Source organism: Lithobates pipiens, unplaced genomic scaffold (genome assembly GCF_037356315.1).
Source record: "Lithobates pipiens isolate NorthernLeopardFrog02 unplaced genomic scaffold, aLitPip1_a1.2 Scaffold_13, whole genome shotgun sequence".
Taxonomy (NCBI): Eukaryota; Metazoa; Chordata; class Amphibia; order Anura; family Ranidae; genus Lithobates; species Lithobates pipiens.
In genome coordinates this window covers 288,097,624-288,123,620 of record NW_027507718.1, presented here as the reverse complement: position 1 = coordinate 288,123,620, position 25,997 = coordinate 288,097,624, and the positions used below count along the sequence as shown (strand labels likewise).

General features: G+C 45.1%; 1 protein-coding gene across 3 annotated transcripts; it reads left to right on the top strand.

The window, feature by feature from the left end:
* The first annotated feature begins 3,037 nt into the window (after positions 1-3,037).
* GAR1 (GAR1 ribonucleoprotein) lies at positions 3,038-25,705 on the top strand. Of its 3 annotated transcripts, none has more exons than XM_077476723.1 (7): positions 3,038-3,123; positions 7,153-7,376; positions 7,554-7,708; positions 8,937-8,996; positions 17,555-17,702; positions 21,603-21,683; positions 25,262-25,705. In XM_077476723.1, exons 2-7 carry the CDS (start codon positions 7,154-7,156, stop codon positions 25,270-25,272), a joined length of 678 nt encoding a protein of 225 aa, XP_077332849.1. In that variant the 5' UTR covers positions 3,038-3,123; position 7,153; the 3' UTR covers positions 25,273-25,705. The 3 variants fall into 3 exon arrangements, with proteins under 3 accessions (XP_077332849.1, XP_077332847.1, XP_077332848.1); XM_077476721.1 differs by having other exon boundaries at positions 21,600-21,683; XM_077476722.1 differs by lacking the exon at positions 25,262-25,705 and having other exon boundaries at positions 21,600-21,691.
* The last annotated feature ends 292 nt before the right edge of the window (positions 25,706-25,997 follow it).

The following is a 25,997-nucleotide window of genomic DNA, read 5'->3' as shown; positions in this document are numbered from 1 at the left end:
ACCACTAATGCCCCTAATATTACCCTCTGGAATATGCTCCACGCTGACTATCTCTATCTCTGGACCCTCCCCTCCATCGCCTAGTTTAAAAACCCCTTTTCCTCAATTTAGCTCCCAAGTCCCTAAAATCATTCTTTAGGACACTCCATCTGTCTCTGACTTTGTCATTGGTGCCAATGTGCACCATGACAGCTGGGTCTTCCCCAGCCCCTCCCTGTAATCTGTCCACCAGATCCGTGATGTGCCAAACACGAGCGCCCGGCAGACAACATACATTTCGGCACTTCAGGTTGTTATTACAGATTGGCCTCTCTGTCCTCCTAAGAATTGAGTTCCCTACCACCAGAATCTGTCTTTCCTTTCCCTTTCCCCCCCCCCCCCACTCTCACTGGAGGAGTTCTTCCCCTGGCAGCTAGGAGAATCCCTCAGCTCCAGCAGTGCTGGTCCCTGACTGGGATCACCAAAGTCACTCAATGGAGCCTACATATTGGGATGCTCTAGCCCTGGATCGGCCTCCCTGGCACTTGCCCCTCTACCCTTCCTGACTGTCATCCATTCAGTTCTAATGCCTCTCACAGGTGCGAACTCCAACTATGACCAGGCAGAACCTTAATACAGCCCAGACAAACTGATGCCAAAGCATAATTTAGAACAATTAACCCCAAAGCTCAACTACAGTTTTGGGCAAAAACTAGATTTACAGACATAGCGCATACTCATTTGGAGTACCGGCACTACACAAGAAAACAATTAAATCCATTAAAGTGATACTAAAAGTTCATTTTTTTATTTTCTAAATAGGTTCCTTTAAGCTAGTGCATTGTTGGTTCACTTACCTTTTCCTTTCGATTTCCCTTCTAAATTTTTTTTTCTTCGTGTGAATTTCTAACTTCTTGTTCCTCCTGTGTAAGCTTGCCTCCATAATCCGAGCCTTTCTGGCTGGGGGTTAGAATGCATGCTCGCCCCCTCCCTTGGGACTAGATCCCTGGGGGGAGACGATGTGTAGGTTCACAGGCACGGGAGGCAGGGGAGCCATGGGTGTGTCTAAGATGCTGTAGCTCCACCTCCCGTGCCTTGTTATTGTATTGAATGACAATCTCAACAGCACAGCCCGCCTCAACTCTTATTTGCTGCATTAAAAAGTTAGAATAAATAATTAAATATATTAATTATTTTTTGGAATATTAACTAGTATTTGTTTATACTATGGGCATGCTGGGGAGGCGAGAATGAGTGTGTTAACTGGGCGGCGTGTGTTCAACCAAGGCAGAACTAAAAACGAGAACTAAGCTTGTTCTCGTTCTGTCACATGGCGAAAAAGTGGCAGTGTGCATGCGCGATGCCGCTAAGCCTCAAGGGAACTGTAGTTCCTTTAGAGCCGTGACGTAGTTGACGCGAATGCGTTCGAAAACCAGGAAGTTTAGGATACAGTACACAGAGGAAAGGAGAAAGTGGAGAAAAATCATACTTCTCTAAAGGGTAATTAAATCATTTTGCCTCAAACAACATCTATATTCACAATATATATATCACATAGATCACATATCCCCCCCAAAAAATTTACATTTACAACCCCTTTAAATCCACAAGGGTTTTTTTTTTTTTTTTACCACTACTATTCCATTATATTGGCTTTTAAAATGTACAAATGCAGCAACTTAGAATTTTGAAGAAAGGTTTAGCACTGGGAAACACTTTTTGAAAGATAAAAAGTGCATTTTATATACAGCTATATGGATCAGACCAAAATGAGGGACCATTGAGGAAGAAAGAGGGACAGAGGAACATTGCTCCAAATCAGGGACAGTCCCTCCAAATCAGGGACAGCTGGGAGCTATGCAACTAAAAAAGGGATAGTTTACTAGCGCTTTAACCCCTTCCCGACTGGCGCACGCCGATGTACGTCGGCAGGATGGTACGGGCAGGCATATTGGCGTACAGGTACGTCCAGTTTTAAATGCCGCCCTGCCATCGCGAGCACGCCGCCGTGCCGGTTGGGACCCCCGTGAGTCCGGTCGCAGGTCCCGTGGACTTGATCGCTGCTGGCATACCCACGATCGTCTCACGGGACGGCTGAACGAGAAGATGCCGTTGTAAACCGCATCTCCCCGTTCTGTCTAGCAACAAGTGACGCTGATCTCTGCTCCATGTGATTGGAGCAGAGATCAGTGTTCACTAAAACAAAGCCCAGCCCCCCACAGTTAGTAACACACCCCTAGGAACACTTAACCCCTACACTGCCACTCACTGGTTAACCCCTTCACTTCCAGTGTCATTTACACAGGAATCACTGCATTTGTATAGCAGTGATTGCTGTATAAATGACAATGGTCCCAAAAATGTGTCAAAAATGTCCAATGTGTCCGCCATAATGTCGCAGTCACAATAAAAATCGCTGATTGCCGCCATTACTAGTAAAAAAAAAATATTAATAAAAATGCCATAAAACTATCCCCTATTTTGTAAACGCTATAAATTTTGCGCAAACCAATCAATAATCGCTTATTGCGTTTTTTTTTTACCAAAAATATGTAGAAGAATATGTATCGGCCTAAACTGAGGGAAAAAAATGTTTTTTTATATATATATTTTTTTAAATTGTCGCTCTATTTTTGTTTATAGCGCAAAAAATAAAAAATGCAGGGGTGATCAAATACCACCAAAAGAAAGGTCTATTTGTGGGAAAAAAAAGGATGTCAATTTTGTTTGTGAACCACGCCGCACGACCGCGCAATTGTCAGTTAAAGCGACAAAGTGCTGAATCACAAAAAGTGGTCTGGTCTTAAGCCAGCAAAATGGTCCTAGTCTGAAAGTGGTTAAGGATGGAGGTAGGGTTCACAGCTACCCAAAACCAGAACAAACTTTATTATTATTATTTTTTGTCTTGCTGAAATTGTCCTTTATTAAAGAAGTTAGCAGTGTCATATGCTGCAGAAAGTTAACCAATCCTGTAAGAACGCATTTTATTCATGCTTGGCGAGAACGCAGTTTCAATAAAGTTTTGTGATACCTTTTTTCCCCCCCTCTCTGGTGACGCAATCAGAGTGTGCCGGATGTGTGATTTCAGAGCCCCCACGTGTCTGCTGAGGGAGCGTGATTGCGGACCGGGACCGGAGTAGTCAGGTATGTTCAGAAATGTATTATGTGTCGGTTGCATAAACGTTAGCGTAGCATATAGCGGTGAGCTACAGATACAAGCCTGCCTAGCGGCTTCATCTTAGTTTAGTTTCCGCCTCTCTAAAACTTCTGAACGGGCGAGGTTTTTTATTTTTTTTGTCTTATTGAATACTAACAAAAAGCAAAGTGCACAGTCGGTATAGTAATATGTGCCTGGTTATTCTAATCGTAAAAATGTATGCCCTGGGTGTGCAGGACACCACTCTCTGGGGAGGAGACAATAAAAGCCAAATATTGTAACTGAAAAATATTTTTGACCTGTGTGCTGGCTAAATAAAAAAAAAAAAAAAAACTCAATTAAAACAAGGGCCAGATCACACCTCCTTGAGGTGCAGGAAACACACTGCTCTGTACAGATGTGTGTGGGCGCCATTAACTCTATTGGTACCCACACACAGTGTGTTCCTGGCCAGCAAAACACATTGTGCTGCAGTACCATGCAGTTTGGTACAGCACAATTTTTAAAAATCATGCCAGCCATACTTTTTTGTGCATTCCTTTGTGTTCAGCAGACCTTTGAATGAAATTGGCTGTCAAAAATGCACATGCTCAAGCACACCTATTATGGTGTGAGTCGGCCCTCAGAGAGAATGATAACTTCTGTCTTTTTTTTTTTTGCCATCTGTGTCCCATGAGGGAGACTTATTTTCCTGTCCCATAGCCAAAATAGGAAGTGATAATGTAAACTCTCTGAAGTGAGGGCACCAAAACTAGTGTGAGGGGGTGGGGTGTGTGTAAAACCCTGTTGAGCATCACCTAAACACAGAAATGCAGCTGCTCAGGGCTATACCTATGCTGCAGCAAAAATGTTGCATTTGGCAGGTGCTAATCCAAAAGAATGGGGCTGTGCTGCAACTGCATGCAATGCACATGGTTGCAGTGCGACGGTTTGCCATTTTGAGTTAAAGCAGGAGGTGAAGGGGTGATATATTGCCTCTTCACCACTTGTCAAATGACCTCTGAAAAGTGATCCACTGCAAATTACTTTTCAGAGGGGCAGCGGCATAGCTACACGTATGGACAAGCCCTAATGGCCAGCACAGACAGCATTTAAAGACCTGACAGATGTTCTAATACCAAGCGAACAAAAAAAATCAAATGCCTGCACCCCCACAAACAATGCAGTTTGGCTTTATTCAGAAAATCAATAACAACATCACAGGACGAGCACACAGGCCTGCCTGTGTGCTCATCCTGTAATGCTTTTATTGATTTTTGGCATAAAGCCAAATTGCACTGTTTGTGGGAGTGCAGCCATCCGATTATTATTTTTTTTAATTTTTTTTTTAAATGTTCGTTTCAATCTCTGCAGCAGTGACAGGGCATGCATCCTGCCTTGCGGATCATACCACTTGGATTACAGCCTTGCTGACTCACCTGTGAGCAGCGGGACTTTGCTTCATGTTTTAATGCTAAAATTACATATATATATACAATCAGTGCCACCTGTGAATGGATGCTTTTGTGAACAAACCTGCTCAAATCTTCAAAAACGATACAATGATAGTCCAAAACATATAAAGTTAAAGAGGAGGTCTGCCCACCGCTGCAAAAATTAAAAGCCAGCAGCTACACATACTGCAGCTGCTGACTTTTAATAATAGGACACTTGCTTGTCCTGGAGTCCAGCGATGTCGGCACCGCAGCTGATGTTCCCATCAGCTGTCGGGTGCTGCCACCGCCATTGGCGATAAGAAAACCCAGTAGTGAAGCATTGTGGCTTCTTGCCAGGTCCCTACTGCGCATATGAGAGGCAGTGATCAAGGCTGTGTGCCGAAATGTGCCTGCTTTTGTATTGTTTTTTTTTTTTTTTTTAACATGTGCCAATAAAAGTATATACATTTTATATTGGCATGGAGTTGCCGGCCCTTCTCTCTTCTACTATTGTCTAACAGTTTTTTGGATGACAACGGCAGCCAGAGCACCCTATCGTGGATTTTGCTTTACATCCAGGAGGCTTCTTTTGTGAGAGCGCTGCAATGTCTACATTGTGCTCTCTTAGTGGCCCGCCGACGGAGGGAAAGAGGTGCCACAGCCGGGACTCCCGGAAGTGGGGATAGGGTACCTGTCAAAGATGGATATCTGCCCCCCCCCCAAAAAAAAGGTGCCAAATGTGGCACCAGAGGGGGCAGGAGACAAATGAGGGGACGTTCCACTTTTGGGTGGAACTCCACTTTAGGTAAACAAATGACTAAATCTTCTGTAGTGACAATTCTTCAGTTGCCGCACAACACCTTTTAGTGATTCCACCGCACTAAAGTGATAAACAATGCTAATAAAATGGTGCAGCGCTACTGAACAATTACACACTGAAATATTGTGTTAAATACCTCCCTGTCCATGTGAATAAACAGAGAATATATATCTCTTTGTTTATTCACATGGACACAGAAGTATTAAAACAATATTTTAGTGTAATGGTTCCGTAGCGCTGCACCATATTATTAGCAATGTTCTAATACTTAACTGTATCCAGAACTAAAACATTGAAGAAGGGCAGCACAGTGTTTTATGAGCCATGTGTTGACCTCATGGTTCCTAGAGGGATCCACATACACCTAAGAATGACTTCCTTACTGTATATGTACAGTAAGTTCTGATTTCATCAAGGGAAAAACAACCCTATCTCCCGATGACTTTCTGTTAGGCTCCATTCACCTCGGTGTTTTGGGACCATGGTAGAATCACTGCAATTCTGCCTGCGATCTCAGAATACACTACAATGGCAAAACATAGGTTCGGGTGCCATTATTTTGAATAATGCACCTAAAATTTGGTGCAGTTTTGCTGTGTTTGTCCTGTAGTTTGTTGCATATCATGTGAAGCTTGTAGCCCAAAAGGAGCAGGAGCTTCTTTTGGGCAACAGACCTCATGCGATGCAAGTTGCCATGCGATATATATCGCACCAAAACCGAACCATAGTTTAGGTGCTATTGATTGTAAAGGGTTGTTTGTTATTTAAAAAACAAACAAAAAAAAAACTTGTTATGCTTGTTCTGTGCAAGACTTTACAACCCCTTTATTATTAGTAGGGGTGCAACAGATCGTGACTCATCCGTGATCCGAACGGGTCAACCTCTTTGGATCAGCACACCACGCGATCCGCGGAGTGTTCCGCGGATCGCGTGGCTTTGGAATGGCTAGGAGCGGCGGCCATCTTGGTACACCTGGTGGCGGCCACTGTCTAGTCAGGAAGTGACGTTTTGTCACTGCCATCTTGCTACACCACACGCTCCTGCACAGTTAGTGATAGAGTGAGAAGGGGGCAAGCGGACATCGTTACACCCATCAGAGTTTTAGATTTCAGTTGTTTTCAACACAAAACAGAGCTTATATGCTTAAATACAGTATTTGTAAATCCAGCGGACTGTTTAGGTGTTACATTTTAAAAGCAGCAGCAAACCTGCTGATCTTACATGGTTGCTAATGTGACAGACCCTCTGATTTTCACATTTAACATTTAGTTAGTTTTTTCAGTTTTTTGCTGATCCGAAAAATTATCCAATCCGTGACTCTGATCTGAGGAACAATCCGATCTGTGAGTTTTTTTTTGATCCGTTGCACCCCTACTTATAAGGGTTAACAATAGACTACCAGCACTATGAAAAAAACACCTTGGCATACCGGAGTGCTCAGTCTAATAGCTTGAATTGCACCAAATTGCTGCTAAATCAGCAATATTGTACTGTAATATGTTGTCTGATGCATAAAATGTAGCTTTCCGTATAGAGGTAAACTACAGCTACCAGCCTGCCAAGCATCTCCACGTTACTTGGCTTTCTGCTCAGATTTGTGTCTCTCAAAAATGACCCCCATAACAACGTAAAGCAAAGTGCCCCTGACTGAGGTTATAACCTTTCCCTACTTTAATTAAAACGTAAAAAAAAAACAATTTTGGCTAATAAAATGCAGATTGGATGCAGCATTTTCCATTTCATAGTGTTTACTCATTGAATTCACTGTTTTTCTGTTCAGGATGTCCCAAGGACGAGGAGGCTTTAATCGCGGAGGAGGTGGCAGTTGGGGTGGAAGAGGGGGAGGAGGAGGAGGGCGAGGTGGAGGTGGCAGAGGGGGATTTGGAAGAGGCGGAGGTTTCGGTGGAGGACGTGGAGGTTTCGGTGGAGGACGTGGAGGTTTCGGTGGAGGACGTGGAGGTTTTAACAGAGGCTATGACCAAGGACCACCAGAGAGTGTTGTCGGTATGTTGTATTTTAAGTACAATAAACAAGATGTTCTCCAGACAGAACTTATCTGAAATATTGCTGGTAAAATATGAGCCTTTTTAAATGTCTGTGAAAGGAGATCTTTTTACTGGCTGAATATTCTCTTTCCATTTGTGTGCATTTACTATGCCACTAATCATTTTCTTGTTGCAGAGGTTGGAGAGTTCGTGCATCCTTGTGAAGACGATGTTGTGTGTAAATGTACAACAGAGGAAAACAAAGTGCCTTATTTTAATGCCCCCATTTACCTTCAAAACAAAGAACAGATAGGAAAAGTGGATGAAATATTTGGGCAGCTAAGAGACTTTGTATCCTTTTTACAGTTGTTTTAATATGAGAATAGAGAGAGGAAAAAAGTATGTAGATCTCTATAAAATGTGAGAAATGTTTTGTAAAGCAGAAGAATATTTTTATATTTGTATCCATGATCAGTCCAGGCTGTATTTGAAGAAATATATTGTCTCATTGCCTATGCCTTTTGTAAAGCCCCCCCCCCAAACCTATTATTCTCATCGAGCTGGGGTTCCCTTTCTACTGTTGCCCTCGTCACAGCTCTCCCTAAAAACCTGGCTCCTCCAGCCATGGAGGGTCATGTGACTGTCCTTGGGACTAGCAGTGATTTGCTGCTGTGAAGCAATGCTGACAAAGGGAGTATCTCTCTCCTTTGGATCTACCAACAAGTATGTAGCACAAGGGCCTGCCTTATTGGATACAAGTTGGATAAATTAATAGGTCTTCATATTATAGTTGTGGTAGATCCAGGATTGATTGTATGGTCAGATTATAACCTGTATATGTACCCTTACAAAGACGCCCTCCTTAGCCCTGTATGTTCAATGTGACAATGCTTCTCTGAGGGATTATCATTAGTCACCCCCACAGCTGTCTGATTTGATGGCCTAGATATGAGTATAAATACAGTGTTAACAATATGAATGCCATCAACAGTGTTTTCCCACGTTTTTAATGTAAACATCACGATACCTACGTATCACTTCTGAAGTAGAAGTGATGTTTTTATACTGTTTTTTTTTTTTTTATTGTGCTGAAAGCCGAACTCCAGGGAAAAGATATGCCCTTACAGTAGGGGTCTCCCTACGCTGCAAGTGTTACCTGCTTATTTATGCTTGGGGTACCCATGACAAGCACTTTTTCTTTCCTCATTTGCCAGCTGGCACACAAATCTTTTCACTAATGTTCCAACTTGCGGGCAGTCCCTGAGCTTCTTATTGTACAGTGCAGGGTTGTTGGCCATCTATTGTATTTGACGACGTCACAGTGCCTGACGCTCATGAGAAGGCTGCAGGACCCTATCTTGCAGTTTGGTGGGAGCTTGCGGGATTGGTGAAACCGGTAAGTAAACATATTTGTTATGGATACCCTAGGCATATGAGTATCTAATCCTTGCAGTGTGTGTGTGTGGGGGGGGGGGGGGGGGGTTTCACTGTAAGGGGATTTTTTTTTTCTTTTCCCCGGAGTTCAGCTTTAAATTTGCTTCAAATTCACATTTCTGTGTTCCTTAATGTTTTATTTCAGTATTTTTCTGTAAAGTTATCTGAAAACATGAAAGCATCATCATTTAAGAAACTGCAAAAGGTAATTTATTCTTAGCTTTAAAATATTTGACCTCAGGAAGATTTTACCCCCTTCATGACTAGGCACTTTGGCACGGCTCTAATTTAACTGGCAACACTGGCACGGTCATGTAACACTCTATGCAAATTACCTTTTTAACCTTTTTTTTTTCCACACAAATAGAGCTTTCCTTTTGGTATTTGATCACCACTGTTTTTATTTATTTTTATTTTTTTTTTTTTTTTTTTTTTGTTTTGCCATCTAAACAAGAATTAAGGAGAATATTTTCTGCTTTAAAACATCCCAATAAATCAAATGCCTTCATGAATTTAGGCCAAAATGTATTCTGCTACATGTCTTTGGTTAAAAAAATAAATAAACCCCAGTAGGTATGTATATTTGTTTTGCGTGAAAGTTATTGCACCTCTTATAGCTTTTGGAGTTTATTTTTATACTAGTAATGACGCTGGTGATTGTAAATCTTGTTGGTTTATATTTTTATTTTTTCATTAAAATAACAAACATACTTTTCTCTTTGTACATCATGGGACGCAGAGCAGGCTTAATCGTGACCACCTGGGTTATGAGCCACCTTCAGGTGAATGGACACTGGCAATCAATGATAAGAAGTAATCCTCTATATCAGGGGTTGACAATTTTTCTTTGAATTTAGGAGCCGGTTAAAAAAAGTTAGGAGCCAGTTTTTTTTGTTTTGTTAGAGTGGTATGGATTGTCAGCTCCTGGGGTAAGGCCACTCATTTTCACCCCCTATCCCTAACTAATAATGGAGCACCCAGTCAATAACTCCAATGAAACGCTGTTTCAGAGTAAGGCTGGCAACAGATGGAACTGGCAGGTGGCACTGTCTGGAACGTGGAACTGCCAGATGGCACTGGCAGGTGACACTGGTTTGGCACTGGCAGGTGCCACTGGTTGGCGGTGGCACTGATTGGCGGCAGATGGCACTGGCAGGTGGCACGGATTGACGGTGACACTCGGCACTGGCAGGTGGCACTGGTTGGCACTGGCAGGTGGCACTGGGTGGTTGCAGGTGGTATTACTTGGCGGTGGCAGTGGTTGGCGGTAGCAGGTGGCACTGATTGGTGGCAGGTGGCACTGATTGGCGGTGGCAGGTGGCACTGGCAGGTTTCACACGGAGCACTCTGTTACTGAAAAGTAACAGAGGAGCTGTCAGAATTGAGCTTAATGTCGGAATGGGCGGGACCCAGCCGGGGTGGGCGGGACCCGGCCAGGGTGGGTGGGACTCAGCAGCTATCAAACACCAGCCAACGATTGGGCTGCTTAAGAAAAGGGGCGGGGCCACATACACATAGTGGCCTGCCCAGATCCCATTGGTGTTTGATAGCTGCTGGGTCCCGCCCCCACCCTGGCCGGGTCCCGCCCACCCCGACATCAGGCTGAAATCTGACAGATCCTCCTCTCAATTGCTTGTCAGTTTCACACACTTAGCGCGGCGCCACTGAGTGTGGAGGAGGACGGAGGAGGACGGCAGTCAGTGTTATGCTGCTACATGTCTGGGGCATCAATAGTGAGTGGGCTGGTGGCAGCTTAGGTGCCAGGTTGTAATTTCTGGTCGCATTGGCGACCTGGCGCCTGGGGTTTGTCGAGCTCTGCTCTATATAATTCTATCCCCTTAGCGAATCCTTTCTTTTTTTTTTTTTTTTTTTTTTTTACTGTTGTTAAAGGTAATGGTCACTGATGTGCAGCTCTTTGCACAGTTTGCCAGATTCTCAAAGTTCCCTGTTGGGATCAAGAGTGGTGTTCCAGATCCAGTCGGGTAGCTGTCTTGTGAAGATGATGCCCAGCCCTTGCTACAGCAAGGTTTGCCTGTAATGCAACTTTTTGGCACTTAACCCTGCAGATATGGAACCCTGTGCCATGATACTGACCAAGGTTCTTCTGGCCGGATGCTTTACAGGTCCAGGGTGGTGGACCCCCAGGTTGGGGAATAGCGTACCCTAAACGTCGATTAGACACTGCTTGCTGTGATGGGTGAAGTTTGGATCCGATTCTGTTATCGGATCTTGCAGCCAGAATGGTGAGTCTCTGATTAGCCTTGCTCCTGTACATTTCCCCTTTGTTAGTGTTGCCTGTCCTTATTCTGTTTTCACTGTAGAGGGAGCTGTTTTCTTTGCTGTGCAGATTAAAGAGGAAGTAAACCCTGATGAGTTTACTTCCTCTTTCATTCCCTGTAAAGGCAAAGCATAATGGACTACTACAGGGCTCGACAAACCCCGGGCGCCTGGTCGCATTTGCGCCTAGAATTCGTGTCCTGGCGACTGGGGCAACGCTGCTGGGGTATCCCGTCTCCATTTGGACCCCGAACTCCGCCGCGCAATTGCATTGGGCCGCGCCGGCCAGTAATTGAGGCCGCGGCTTTGCGACCTTCTAAAATCTTTCGGTAGTCTGGCGCCATCTTGTGGTGGATGTAGAAATTACACCCTATTCCAATAATGCTAATTCCTAATGGAGTGAAGCTCCCCTGCCTGTTTTTCACTGCCCGCCCATTTCCTTCCCAAAGTGAAGAGAAGGAAGTGATTGCGGGCGTCATCTGGCGCCTTTTGCCCAACGGTGAGTGTGGTGGCTGGTAAATGGCTTCTCATTATATATATATATATATATATATATATATATATATATATATATATATATATATATATATATATATATATATATATATATATATATATATAATATATTTTTGTAAAAAGTAAAAAAAAAAAAAAAAAAAATTTATTTTAATTAAGGAAAAAAAAGGGGGGGGGGGCTGCGGCGCTATCTTCCCCTCACTCGTCTCCATGTCAGGCCAGGGACAGGTCCGGATCGCCGTTACCGACCTGGCTCTTAACTTTTTAAGCTGGCTCCTAGATTCGAAAGCAAATTTGTCAAGCCCTGGACTACTATGCATCGCATAGTCTATTATGTGTCACTTACCTGACACAGGAGCCAGCGAAGTCACCGCTGTCTCCTGTAGTTCCGAGTGTCCATCTTCTTGGTGGGTCTCGCTGCTCCGGCGCTGTGATTCACGGGAGCAGCGATGACGTCGCTCCCACGCATGTGCACGGGAGCCGAGACTCGCGGCATTGCCGTCATCGACGATGCCCCGCTCAGTGCGCCTGCGCGCAGCTGTCTACGGCGCATGCACCGTAGATAGCGGTGCCCGTCTTCGGGCAAATATCTCCTAAACCGTATAGGTTTGGGAGATATTTCTTGGACCTACAGGTAAGCCTTAATCTAGGCTTACCTGTAGGTCAAAGTGGTTTGTAAGGGTTTACAACCACTTTAATGTTGGTTTGGGCTGTTTTTCTCTTGTTGGTTCAGGCTTCCGGTATGAGACTTCCTGTGGGCAGGGAATCTTCCATTTTCTCCTGGTACAACATGGATGTTTTTAGGCCTTCAGGGATGTTTTTTCACTATTTTTGCGAATCTTGCCGGCAATTTATCGGGCAATAGCTGGTGTTTGGCTGTTGGTACTTCAGTCATCCCGGCACCATGGTTGGTATGGTGTCAGAATGATTGAAGCGCATTATTTCTTATATTACATTGTAATATAAATGAAATAGTTCAACTCACCATAATGCAGAATCGGTGGGAGCCCTGAGTGTGTCACTTTCCAAGTCGCCTGCCACCAGTTGAGGAATGCCACTTGCCATGCTGCCTGCCACCAGTTGAGGAATGCCATTTGCCACATCACCTGCCTGTGCGACCAGATGAGGAATGCCACTTGCCACGTCACTTGCCTGTGCCATCGGATGAGGAATGCCACTTGCCACGTCGCTTGCCTGCCACCAGATGAGGAATGCCACTTGCCACGTCGCTTGCCTGCCACCAGATGAGGAATGCCACTTGCCACGTCGCTTGCCTGCCACCAGATGAGGAATGCCACTTGCCACGTCGCTTGCCTGCCACCAGATGAGGAATGCCACTTGCCACGCTGCCTGCCACCAGTTGAGGAATGCCACTTGCCACGCTGCCTGCCACCAGTTGAGGAATGCCACTTGCCACGCTGCCTGCCACCAGTTGAGGAATGCCACTTGCCACATCACCTGCCTGTCACCAGTTGAGGAATGCCACTTGCCACATCACCTGCCTGCCACCAGTTGAGGAATGCCACTTGCCACATCACCTGCCTGTCACCAGTTGAGGAATGCCACTTGCCACATCACCTGCCTGTCACCAGTTGAGGAATGCCACTTGCCACATCACCTGCCTGTCACCAGTTGAGGAATGCCACTTGCCACATCACCTGCCTGTCACCAGTTGAGGAATGCCACTTGCCACATCACCTGCCTGTCACCAGTTGAGGAATGCCACTTGCCACATCACCTGCCTGTCACCAGTTGAGGAATGCCACTTGCCACATCACCTGCCTGTCACCAGTTGAGGAATGCCACTTGCCACATCACCTGCCTGTCACCAGTTGAGGAATGCCACTTGCCACATCACCTGCCTGCCACCAGTTGAGGAATGCCACTTGCCACATCACCTGCCTGTCACCAGTTGAGGAATGCCACTTGCCACATCACCTGCCTGTCACCAGTTGAGGAATGCCACTTGCCACATCACCTGCCTGTCACCAGTTGAGGAATGCCACTTGCCACATCACCTGCCTGTCACCAGTTGAGGAATGCCACTTGCCACATCACCTGCCTGTCACCAGTTGAGGAATGCCACTTGCCACATCACCTGCCTGTCACCAGTTGAGGAATGCCACTTGCCACATCACCTGCCTGTCACCAGTTGAGGAATGCCACTTGCCACATCACCTGCCTGTCACCAGTTGAGGAATGCCACTTGCCACATCACCTGCCTGTCACCAGTTGAGGAATGCCACTTGCCACATCACCTGCCTGTCACCAGTTGAGGAATGCCACTTGCCACATCACCTGCCTGTCACCAGTTGAGGAATGCCACTTGCCACATCACCTGCCTGTCACCAGTTGAGGAATGCCACTTGCCACATCACCTGCCTGTCACCAGTTGAGGAATGCCACTTGCCACATCACCTGCCTGTCACCAGTTGAGGAATGCCACTTGCCACATCACCTGCCTGTCACCAGTTGAGGAATGCCACTTGCCACATCACCTGCCTGTCACCAGTTGAGGAATGCCACTTGCCACATCACCCGCCTGTCACCAGTTGAGGAATGCCACTTGCCACATCACCCGCCAGTGCCACCAGATGAGGATTGTCACTGCACTGGTTCAGTGGTCTTTGTTATATGAGGGCAGGAGAGCAGAGATGCGGGGGGAGCAGTGAGAGATGTCATCTCTCTGCTCCCCACCGCACCTCCGACATTCTATATGCTGTGAGGGCGGAAGACCGGTGATGCTAGGCGGGCAGGGAGAGATGATGTCATCTCTCTGCTCCCCGCCATCATTCCGCGCGTTGTGAGGGCGGGGATGCTAGGCGGGCGGAGAGAGATGTCATCTACTCGCCAGCCCACTGCTCTTATTCACCTGCCCGCTTTCCTCTCAATCCACTGGTGTCTTAGAGTCTGCCGCGGCCCAGCTGTAAAGACGCTACGGCCCGGTAGTGGGCCGTGGACCGGGGGTTGATGACCCCTGCTCTATCGGTGTCCGGCTGAACACTGGTTAAAGCTTGTAGGATGCGTTTTTTTATTCTCCTCTGACTATTCTATGAGGCTGCATGACCCCGACTTTCTGTTTGGACAATACTGATTGACCCTGTTCTGATCACATGCAAACCCCCCCACCAAAAAACAAAACAAAAAACTCAACAATACACACCAAACTGAGCATATGCAGCTTATCCCCGAGGTTCTGTACTATTGTGAGATGGATTGGGAACCTTTTTACAAAATGCAGAATATATGGGAGTATAACAAGCATGCTTTACTACATATACAGATTGATTCTACTGTTTAGTAACATTTTAGGACCTTTATGGGGAAGGACCCTGGCTCCTAGGGGAAGCTGGGGCCAGGCATATTTGAGCTCGTTTGGTCTCCAAGCTTACTCCTAAGCTGGTTGAGACTGTTCTCTGGGCACAGGTCACAGTATTTGTCAGCAGGCTTCTCATGTCCAACAGAAAGTGAAGTGGTGGGAGCATGGCTGGGAGGGGTGTTTGGCCGCCTCCCTCGGGTCTAAAGGACACTGGACGGACTCCTGACTGGTTTCCTCTGAGGAGCAGGTATGGCAGGTGGTTCAGAGCCCCTGCATTTATGTGGTCTGTGGCTGCTGAAGGAATGTCTTATTGACCAACAGGACTTGGCGTCTGCATTGGAAGGCTTGGAGAACAAGCTGGTGGATAGGTTTGCTTCCTTGACGCAGGGAGGAAAGTCGAGGAAGAGGCGGAGGAGGTAGAGCCCGAAGAGGGTCAGGTGCAGGACTCCACATCTGACGAGTCAGAGCCTGAGGAAGTTCAGAGCCAGACTCTGTTGTAGGTCCAGAAGACCCATGTGGGTACATGGCGGTCATGGTGCATTGATTTGATTTGCCTCTAGCGGAGTCTGCAGCTCCAAAGTGTCCTCTAGGCTCCAACCTTCGCAGGGTGCCCAGTCATTTCCATTACACCACTACTTAGAAGAGGTAGTGGTGGCTTACGCCCTCTATGAATGCTGCTGTATCTTGTCTTGTCTCAAGTGAGTATTTATCTTGATCTTTGCTTTGCAGTTGATGCTTTGAAAGAGTCTATTCATTAGATCTCGTGCATGGGGCTGTGGAATTGTCCTGAAAAAAATGTTGACAGGCTTTCCATTCCACGGAGAATGTCTGGGGAAGAATTACTCTTCTATTCAAAGATTTCAGGTGGAAAGAGTTCCATTGAGGAAAAAGGGCAGTGATGACTCGTCAGAAGCTTCTTTTTGCGTAGGGATTTCTTTGGTCACAGGGTTCATCCGCTAAGAGCCTCAGGGCCAATTTCACAGGAAAAAAGTCCTCCAAGTACCCCCAACAGGCCATGTTTTGGGAATTTCTCAGATAAAATAGCTGTACAAAATACCAAGCCATTGACTCTGAATGAAAGGTAACCTGCAAACATGGCCTGTTGGGGGTACTTGAGGACAGGGTTGAGAACCACTGCCCTAAACCAACAGTCAGATTCCAAGTCTGCCCCCTTATCAGGGTGTACCCCTGCTCATTTGGGTAGGGGATGTTTGCTGGAGTTTGCAGCAGCATGGTCAAGGGAAATACTGGACTTTTGGGTGTCAGAGGTAGTTCTTCTCCTTCTCCTCCCTCCTCCTCCACTCCCCCCCCCCCCCCCCCCGGATGGTATTGCTCCCCCGTGGTTTCTGTGTGTGGGGCTGTGAGATAGTGACTGGAAGGACTGAAAAAAGTGAAAACGACACTCTTCTAAAAGCTAATGAGTGAAACAATCAAGATTCAAAACAAAAAGTGAGCTATGTAATATGTATTAAAATTTAAGGTGAATTGTTGAGTATATGAGAATGGTGAAGAGTGAATAGGTGTATGCTGCAGTGTGTGCTGGGGTGGAGAAGAGAGGAAAAAAGGGGTGCAAACACTAGTGTAAGACAAAGGGTGTGCAAAAATGCACAGTGAATATGTATAAAACAATAGACATGCAAATAGAGGGGAAGTGAAAGAAAATGTATGTGTGCCAAGAGAGTGAGAGGGGAAAAGAAATGGCAGGACAGGAACACCCACACCGCAAAACACACAAGGGCTGGTAAGAAAGGAAAGTATTACCTGGATATATTATGTAGGACCCCGGTAGGAGTAAGTCAAGACCCCACCGGGGATAGGTCTTAAATACAGTCACTCCCTAACACTCAAGAGTCCAAAAAGGCAAATCACCCAATCTATAGACAAATCAAATCATATGAAAAGTTTATATAGCAAGCCTTCAAAGAAATGTCCCAGCTAGATAAAGCTGGGATAATACCCAGCCAAAATAGCAAAGAATGCATACCATCAGAGGGCTGGGTGTTTGTATGGTCTTCCTCGTGTGGGAGTAGAGATAAGTGACGCCTCCCCGTATAGGAGGCATTTATAACACCAATGAGGCATCTGCACACCTGCAGGAGATCGACAGCAGGCGTGACCCGCCCACATGCCGACCTATCCCTACCTGATGGTGCGTGGCCGCCAACCATGCTGGCCTCCCCGGCATCCCAGAAGGACGCGGGCAGCCCCAAAATTACGTCATTCCCGTCATAATAAAATGATAAAATAAGCAATACCAAACCCAGTACCCAGGTGCTATGGTAAGGCTTTACTTTTGGACAGTGAAAAAAGGCAACATCTGTCGTGGTTTTTATTGCTTTCCGTGTACATCTTATGTCCCTGGTATAGCATGTGTTTGTGGGGCAGGAGGTAGAGCAAAAGGGACACGAACAATATTGGACATAACGAGGACTTATCCTCCACCACTCCGTCCAAAAAAAGAAAACATTATTGGCTTTAGTTGGGTTTTATAGGGCTGAAAACTCAATTGATAGTATAATAGGTATAACATTTTACAACGTATATTTCATTTGTTTTTAATACCCTGGATTGCAGTATACTCTGGTTGTTCAAACTGCATTTTTTTTCTGCTTGTATGCTTTAAAAAAAACTATTTGTTCTTCTCCCCCCAGTTTTATATAGACCCAGCAAAGCTACTGCCACTACAGAGGTTCCTTCCTAGGCCACCTGGTGAAAAGGGTCCTCCACGTGGTCGTGGAGGAGGAAGAGGCGGTGGACGTGGCAGGGGTGGTTTCAGAGGAGGTGGAGGAGGAAGAGGAGGTTTGTATTAAAAAAAATAGTGTATTTCTAAAAGCCTACACTGTGCAAAGGGTATAGTGAATCACATATTCATATTGTATAGTATTCAGCCATCAGATGGAATGCTAGTTGCCATTATACACACAAAGCAGTATCACTCAAGTCAGCGGACTCCAAACTGGAGGCCCAGGAGACAGATTTTTAACATTTTTGTACACCTGTTAAAATCTTATATATTTTTTTTTTTCTGAAAGTTGCTTAGAACCCACAAACATTATACAATTTTAAAAGCAGATGCCCTGGAGTATAAAATGGTAGCTGTTGCTATTTTTGGTCAAACGCTATTTGTGCAGCTGTATATCAAATGTAGCTCTATTTGTTTAGATGAATTATGAGCAGTTAGTGGGGTTCCCAGCTGAATGTAGGGAAAAAAATGGTGTGGGGTTTCCCCCTAGGTACATACCAGGCCTTTTCAGGTCTAGTATGAAATCCATACCAGACCCTTATCCGAGCATGCCGGCAGGTCAGGAAAGAGCAAGCTCCATACCAGCCTCCAAAGCACCTTGTCCCCATGTTGACGAGGACAAGGGCATCTTCTCGACAACCCTAGCCGGTGGTTGTCTGGGTCTGCGGGTGGGGGGTGGCTTAACGGAATCTGGAAGCCACCCTTGATGAAGGGGGGGGGCCATATCTCCACCCCCCCCCCCCCCCCCATGTGAATCATCGTGGCCCTTCACCAAAAAACAGTGAATGTATTAAAAACACAAGCGCTGGTTTTTGACAATTCCTTTATTAATAGCTGTCTTCTCTAGCCGCCTCGTCCCACTGCTGTCTTCCTTGTTGCCGGTTACCCGCAAAAAAAAGCCGCTCTTGTTCTGTTGTCTTCATCTGTTTTGTTGTCGCCGTCTCTTATATAGCCGTGGGGCGTGACCATCCTGTAACATCACCTGCTATTTAAGAGTCAGCTGAGAGTGGGTGATCACAAAATAGATGAAGACATCAACCGAACAAATTTTCTTTAGTGAGTAACCGGCGGCGAGGAAAAGGACCGCATCGAGAAGATGGCGGTAAGAGACAGCTAGAGAAGACGGAGCTATTAAACTAAATATCAAAAACCAAATTGTCAAAATGTTGGCGTGGGGGGAGGGGGGCGTTTCCTTCCAAATCCACACTAGACCTGAGGAAGCCTGCTGACGACTGATCGGTTGTTAAGGACGCAGCCGCTGGCTTCCCGACCTCCTTAGCAACCGGCCATATACAGTGGTAAAATAAGAACTGTAAAACGCATCAAAAATGCACCACTTGCATTTCTGGTGCAGCTCTCTTGTTGTCTATTACATGCAATACGCAAACTGCAGTGGTGAAAGTCCCCGACCCATTCCAAAAAAATGAAACTCTGTAAAACGCACAGATGTGAACTAGTACCATAGGAAACCATGTTAAATGGACTGTAGTGCGTTTCTGCAAACAGAAAAACGCACTAAAAACGCATAGGTCTGAACGTAGGCTAAATCCTCATTGCTTTCAGGAACTTTAGCCACAGAGGAAATCGGGGAATGTTTTTTTGTTTTTTTTTGTTTTCCTCTCCATCTCTTCTATGGGCAGTCATCCTGATCACTAACCGCAGTCCTGGAGGAGCAGGAGTACACAAGAACCACCGCAGGAGGAGGGGACCTACTGAGCACTGTAAAAATGATCAGGCGGCTGTTTTTTTTTTTTTTTTTTCCTGCTTTGTTGCCCCACAACCTGGAATTAACATGGATGGTTTGATTTGCATCATTTAATTAACAGAACATGCCCACAACTTTGAAGATTGTTTTTTTTATTTTTTTTATTTTTGTTTTTGCTGTGAAGCAAACTAATGGGACAAAATAACAGAAAAAGTAAATGTGCATAACTATTCACCCCTAAAGTCAATACTTTTTAGAGCCACCTTTTGTGACTATCACAGCTCCATGTCGCTTTGAATAAGTCTCTGAGCTTGCCACATCTTACCGCTAGGATTTTTGCCCATTCCTCCTTGCAAAACTGCTCCAACTCCTTCAAGTTGGATGGTTTGCGCTTGTGAACAGCAATCTTTAAGTCTGACCACATTTTCTATTGGAATCAGGTCTGGGCTTTGACTAGGCCATGTAACACATTTACATGTTTCCCACTAAACCACTCAAGTGTTGCTTTAGCAGTGTGTTTTGAGGTCATTGTCCTGCTGGAAGGTGAACCTCCGTCCTAGCCTCAAATCAGAGTGGTACAACTTTTGCTCAAGAATAGCCCTGTGTTTAGCACCACCTGTCTTTCCCTCAACTCTGACCAGTTTCCCAGTCCCGACTACTGAAAAACATCCCCACAGCATGATGCTGCCAATATATATTATATTACTGTCCGTCCTGCTATATTGGCCTATAGGGGCAGCATTGTCCATGTATCATGTCTATGTATCCTTGGGTCAATCTTCGATGCCTGTTGATCCTTTGATCTTTGTAACCCACCTTCATCAATCATCCTTGCCACCATGGCCCTCTTTGCAAGCAATCTTCATAGCATTATCACAACATACGGTTAGGAGCCAAGCTTTTGTTCAGCCTTGCTTCTTTCAGGTGAATAATCTGATAATTCTACAAAGCTTTGATGTGCAACTTGTTACATTCCAGACAGCCACCCAGAATGCATAGGATTGTCATAGCCATAGTTCATATTTCAAGCACCTCTTGTATTATGAGAGCTAATGTTGCCTCCCAACACTTCCTCCATACCTTTTGGGAGTCTCCCACATGCCTTTTCGCAAACTCAAAACGTGCCTTTTTTTTTTTTTTTTTTTTTCCCCTTTTGCTGAAAGTAATGGCTTTCTTCTGGCCACTTTGCCATAAAGCCTAACTCTATGGCGAATACTTTTGTAACGCACTGTATATACCTACATCGGATGAAAAGTAGTTAATGATTCATCACAACAGTCCCTCACATGTTTTTATAGGGATGGTTCAATCTGAGGTTTTAGTCAAATAGAACAGTGTTTTGATTTGATGTCTGTTAATCCATAGTGCCCTAGAAATCCTTTGTCGTGTTGTTGTAAATATTTTGTTTGTAAACACAGTGTGTAATAGAAAATATGTAAAATGCAAACATGAAAGTGGAACTAGAGTTAGGGAAATGTATTCCTAAAACAGAATAAACAACTCTGTTGTGACCAAGCACCTAGTAAACCTTTTGTAGCTGTGACATTGCCTAGGCCTTTTTTTATATCATCTAAGGTGGTGATGCAGATGCTATATCAATGGAGGTGCAAGCTAACAGTTCTTTCCGTTCCTTGACCCAACTGATAATTGTAATCCAGCAATAAGGAGGAGGAATGCCTGCAATGACAAAACTCTGGATAGAGTCCTGTGGTTCTAGAATACCTGATTGTACCATGACACTGTCAGTTTGCTAGCTGCTATCAGGACACCAAAATTACATTTTTTAACCAAAGGCCCCCCTTAAAAATAGAACTAAGCTAAAATTCTTTGTTTCCTTGTTTTAGGGAATGGAGATTTTCCATTTCCAAGAAAAAAAAGTTAGATTTTTTTTAAAATGAGCCTATCGCTTTTTTAAGCAATTGTGCATTCACTGGTATGTGCTTGCCATAGAATTTTTACCGCCCTTCCCAGCTGTTTTGCTAAAGTACAAAATATGCGCCCCCCCTCTTTTTATCTTTTTTAACATAAGATTTAAGGGGAAGGGGGGTTCTGTAGTTCACTGAGAGAACTGAGAGGGCAAATTTAGACTCTGAGATAATGCAGAGCGCACAGGAAAGCAATGTATTTGTGGCAGGAGCGACAGGTATTTTTACATATGTCCATTATATAAAAAAAAAAAAAATGCTTTTAATGATATCGGGCCAAAAGGGAGCAAATTAAAGACTAATGGTATAATGTTTTCTTTAAGGAGGATTCCGAGGTGGACGAGGATTTGGTGGAGGTGGTGGTGGAGGCTTCAGGGGAAGAGGAGGAGGAGGACGTGGCTTCAGAGGTAATTAAGTGTGGTCATATAAACCAAATTTTTTTTCTTGTATTAATGGGAAATCTGGGTCTGTTAAAAAATACAAAAGTAATAAAAAAGAAAAACCTTATTTACTCTGCCTTTTTCCAAGCAAGCTGTGGTGTGTGTGTGTGTGTGTGTGTGTGTGTGTGTGTGTGTGTGTGTGTGTGTGTGTGTGTGTGTGTGTGTGTTTTTGTTTTAAAAAAAGAAAAATGTATTTAAAGTACAGCCCAAAAGTTTTTGACCATACTTCTCATGTGGGTCATAGGCGTGCACTTACAATATGATGCCAAAAGCATTGGGACACCTGCCTTTACACACACACATGAACTTTAATTGCATCCCAGTCTTAGTCTGTAGGGTTCAATATTGAATTGGCTCACCCTTTGTAGTTATAACCGCTTTAACTCGTCTGGAAAGGCTGTCCACAATTTTTAGCAGTGTGTCTATAGGACTGTTTGACCATTCATCCAGAAGCGTGTTTGTGAGGTCAGGTGCTGATGTTGGACGAGAAGGTCTGGCTCGCAGTCTCCATTCTAATTTATCGCAAATAGTTTCTATCGGGTTAAGGTCAGGGCCCAGGCTAGTCAAGTTCCTCCATCCCAAACTCACTCATTCATGTCTTTATGGATCTTTCTTTTGTGCACTGGTCCAAATCATTTGGTGGAGGGGGGATTATGACGGGTTGACAAATTTGCTTTGAATTTAGGAGCCAGTTGAAAAAGTTAGGAGCCAGTTTTTTTAATTTTTTTTTTTTTTTTTAAGAGTGGTATGGATTGTCAGCTCCTGGGATAAGGCCAGTCATTTTCACGCCCTATCCCTAACTCACAACCGAGCACCCAGTCAATAACTCCAATGTAACGCTGTTACATCAGGGTTATGGGATGACCAGAAAGAGTAAGGCTGGCAACAGATGGAACTGGTTGACTTAGTCAGGTGGCACTGGTTTGGGACTGACAGATGGTACTGGTTGCCACTGGCAGGCACGTGGAACTGCCAGATGGCACTGGCAGGTGACACTGGTTGGCATTGACAGGTGGCACTATTAGCACTGGCAGGTGCCACTGATTGGCGGTGGCACTGATTGGCGGTGGCACTGATTGGCAGTGGCACTGGCAGGAGATTGGCAGGTGGCACTGGTTGGTGATGGCAGGTGGCCCTGGTTGGCGGTGGCGCTAGTTGTCACTGGCGAGTGGCACTGGTTGGCGGTGGCAGTAGTTGGGACTGGTGGCACTGACTGGCAGGTGGCACTGGTGGTGGCACTCAGCACTGGCAGGTGGCACTGATTGGCGGTGGCACTGGTTGGTGACAGGTGGCACTGATTGGTAGTGGCAGGTGGAACTGATTGGCGGTGGCATTTATTGCCACTGGTAGGTGGCACTGGTTGGCTGCAGGTGGCATTGACTGGCAGATGGCACTGGTTGGCACTGGCAGGTGGCACTGGTTGGCGGTGGCACTAATTGGTAGTGGCAGGTGGCACTGGTTGGCGGTGGCACTGGCAGGTGGCACACTGAGCACTGAAAAGTAAAAGAGGAGCTGTCAGAATTGAGCTTAATGTCGGGTAGCCGGGACCCGGCCGGAGTGTGAAACTGACAAGTGACAGTGAGGCAGATCTGTCAGATTTGACCTTGATGTCGGGGTGGGCGGGACTCAGCAGCTATCAAACATCAGCCAACGATTGGGCTGCTTAAGAAAAGGGGCGGGCCACATACAAGTAGCGGCCCGCCCAGATCCCATTGGCTGGTGTTTGATAGCTGCTGGGTCCTGCCCACCCCCGTCATCAAGCTGAAATCTGACAGATCCTCCTCTCTCCTCTGTTTCACACACGTAGCACGGTGCTTGTTGCTTGCCAGAGCCGCTAAGTGTGGAGGAGGGAGGAGGACGGCAGTCAGTGTTATGATCTGCATGTCTGGGGCATCAATAGTGGGTGGGCTGGTGGCAGCTTAGGCACCAGGTTGCGATTTCTGGTCGCATTGCCGACCTGGCGCCTGGGGTTTGTCGAGCCCTGGATTATGGTGTGGGTTTGTTTTTCAGGGGTTGGGCTTGGCCCCTTAGTTACAGTGAAGAGAACTCTTAAGGCGTCAGCATACAAGACCTTTTGGACAATTTCATGCTCCCAACTTTGTGGCAACAGTTTGGGGATGGCCCCTTCCTGTTCCAACATGACTGTGCACCAGTGCTGGTGAAGTGAGCATTGAAACGGTGGCAGATAGTGGGGTTTTGTGCATCGCTGCAGTGATGAGTGGTATTGTGTGCAGTCGTCATGTTGTTAGGTAAGGCATGTAGATGGGGTTTGATGTGGTTTTGAGAGCAGGGGTAAAGGCTTACAGTCACAGTAATAAAGACATTACTCCTATCCCCCCCCCCCCCCCCCGGGAACTAAGGGGGAACCTCCCCTCCAAAGACCATTTTCTTCCTGTATTGCTCCTTTACTGCTACGTGCCACAATGCAAGTTTGAGGCAACCACCTGGTTGAAAACGGCAATGCACTGACCTTATCTCAATAGTTGGTGTATGTATAACCAAAACTTTTTTGGGTGTTTTTATGTTTGATATTAAAGGGTAGGGTTAACACCCGTTAGGTTATTGTTCCCTGTCCGTGTCACACTGGGGCAATTTCCCCTCACTTCCTGGCCTAGTGATACAATAGGAAATAAGGGGAAATCTCCCTAAATTCACATTTCCAGCCTTGGCAAGTGGCAAAACCTAACTAACACTAAACCTACTCTCTGCCACGTTCTAAGCTTAATCTATCTAACCCCGTGTAAAAAAATAAAAAAAAAAATAAAGCGCTATATGTACCTGTTCTGCAGCCGATCCGGACTCCAGCGGCGGATGCTGTGTGCAGGAGAGAACCGACAACGGCTGTGAATTGCATTGGGAAGTGATGTCACCCATAGACTTATTATGGGGCTTCCGTGGTCCACTGCCTCTCCTGCACACTGCCACACACTGAAGCCACAGCTGATGCTTTGACCAAAATTGAGTGGCTGCGGATAAGTACTGCGACTATGGCTAGATAGAATAAGCTTAGAATGTAGCTGAGAGTAGGTTTGGCGTTCGTTTCGAATTCCATTTTAAGACTTTCACTTTAAGGCCTCACACTGGGCGTTTTTACAGCTGCTGTTTGTCTTCAGACTTTTATTTTTTTATTTTTTTTCTTCTACAGTCAATGAACTCTTAAGCATGTTATTCTATGTGTCCGTGCACACACAGGCTGTTATCAATTGTTTTTGGCTGTAAAAAAACAAACTAGTAGTATCTGAGAGGAGTTTTTCAGCTGTAAAAACACTCTAACGTCCATAAACGCTCAAAAACATGGCTCACCGGCATTTTTATACGTTTTTGATCCCATTTAAAAAAAATTAACGCTAAACGCTATTGCAAAAAAACGCTAAACTCACTGCAAAGCTAATGCCGTTTTTATAACATCCAGCGTGCATAAGGCCTAAGAGTGGTCTTAAAACAACTGACTGGATGTTTTCTAAATGGAATCTAAACATGAGTACATGTATATGATTATCTAATTTTAGATTTCTCACAGTAAATTTTCTTTATTTTTTTGTTAGGAGGTCGGTAGAATGTGCTTTGAAATCCGGAGATGGTTCGTGCCTTTTTGGAAGACTCCTTATTTGTGAAAATATCTTTGGAAATATAGCCGCTTCTTTCCAATTTCTTCTTTTATTTTTATTTTTTTTAACATATATTCATGGTAAAATCTTAACCACACATTGTAACGATGAGAACCATGGTGTAGTTTATCTCAGTGACTGTGTTATTTCAGTGTATGTACATACAGGGACATTGTGGAACTAAATCAGTAATGTCATTCTTAAACCCAGGGGTCATTCGTGAATTGATGACGTTTCTGCTAAAGAGTTTTTTTTTGGGGGTTTTTATAGAACTGATTTTATCAATATTCATGTTTTTGCCGTATGCTAAACAGTATATGTAAATATGGGAACATTGTATTGCTCAAAGGTGCTACGCCAATAAAATGTTTCTGCTACTTATTGCACTTGCTTTGTATTACATAAGTGGTTTTAATAAGGGCAATCGGTTATTTTTCCCCTCTAACACCATGCACGTTGTAATTGCCATTCCTCTTTTTGTGAGTGTATTGGGCAATATTCAAAAATGGGCACTACAGTGCTCTGCAGCTCTTGTTACTATGCAGTGCATGTTCATGACATATATACACTTTTAATGCAAAATATTTAAAGCACCCCCCAGGCATATGTTATGTTTTGGTGCTGGAAAGTCAGCATTATGGCATTTCTGCGTTGTGTTATAAGTAATAATAAA

Bases quoted from the DNA above. Each gene is read 5' to 3' on its own strand.
- GAR1 (XM_077476721.1), top strand. From the start codon at position 7,154: ATGTCCCAAGGACGAGGAGGCTTTAATCGCGGAGGAGGTGGCAGTTGG. The intron at 7,377-7,553 runs GTATGTTGTATT...TTCTTGTTGCAG, and splicing joins ACCACCAGAGAGTGTTGTCG to AGGTTGGAGAGTTCGTGCAT. The intron at 17,703-21,599 runs GTTTGTATTAAA...GTTTTCTTTAAG, and splicing joins AGGTGGAGGAGGAAGAGGAG to GAGGATTCCGAGGTGGACGA.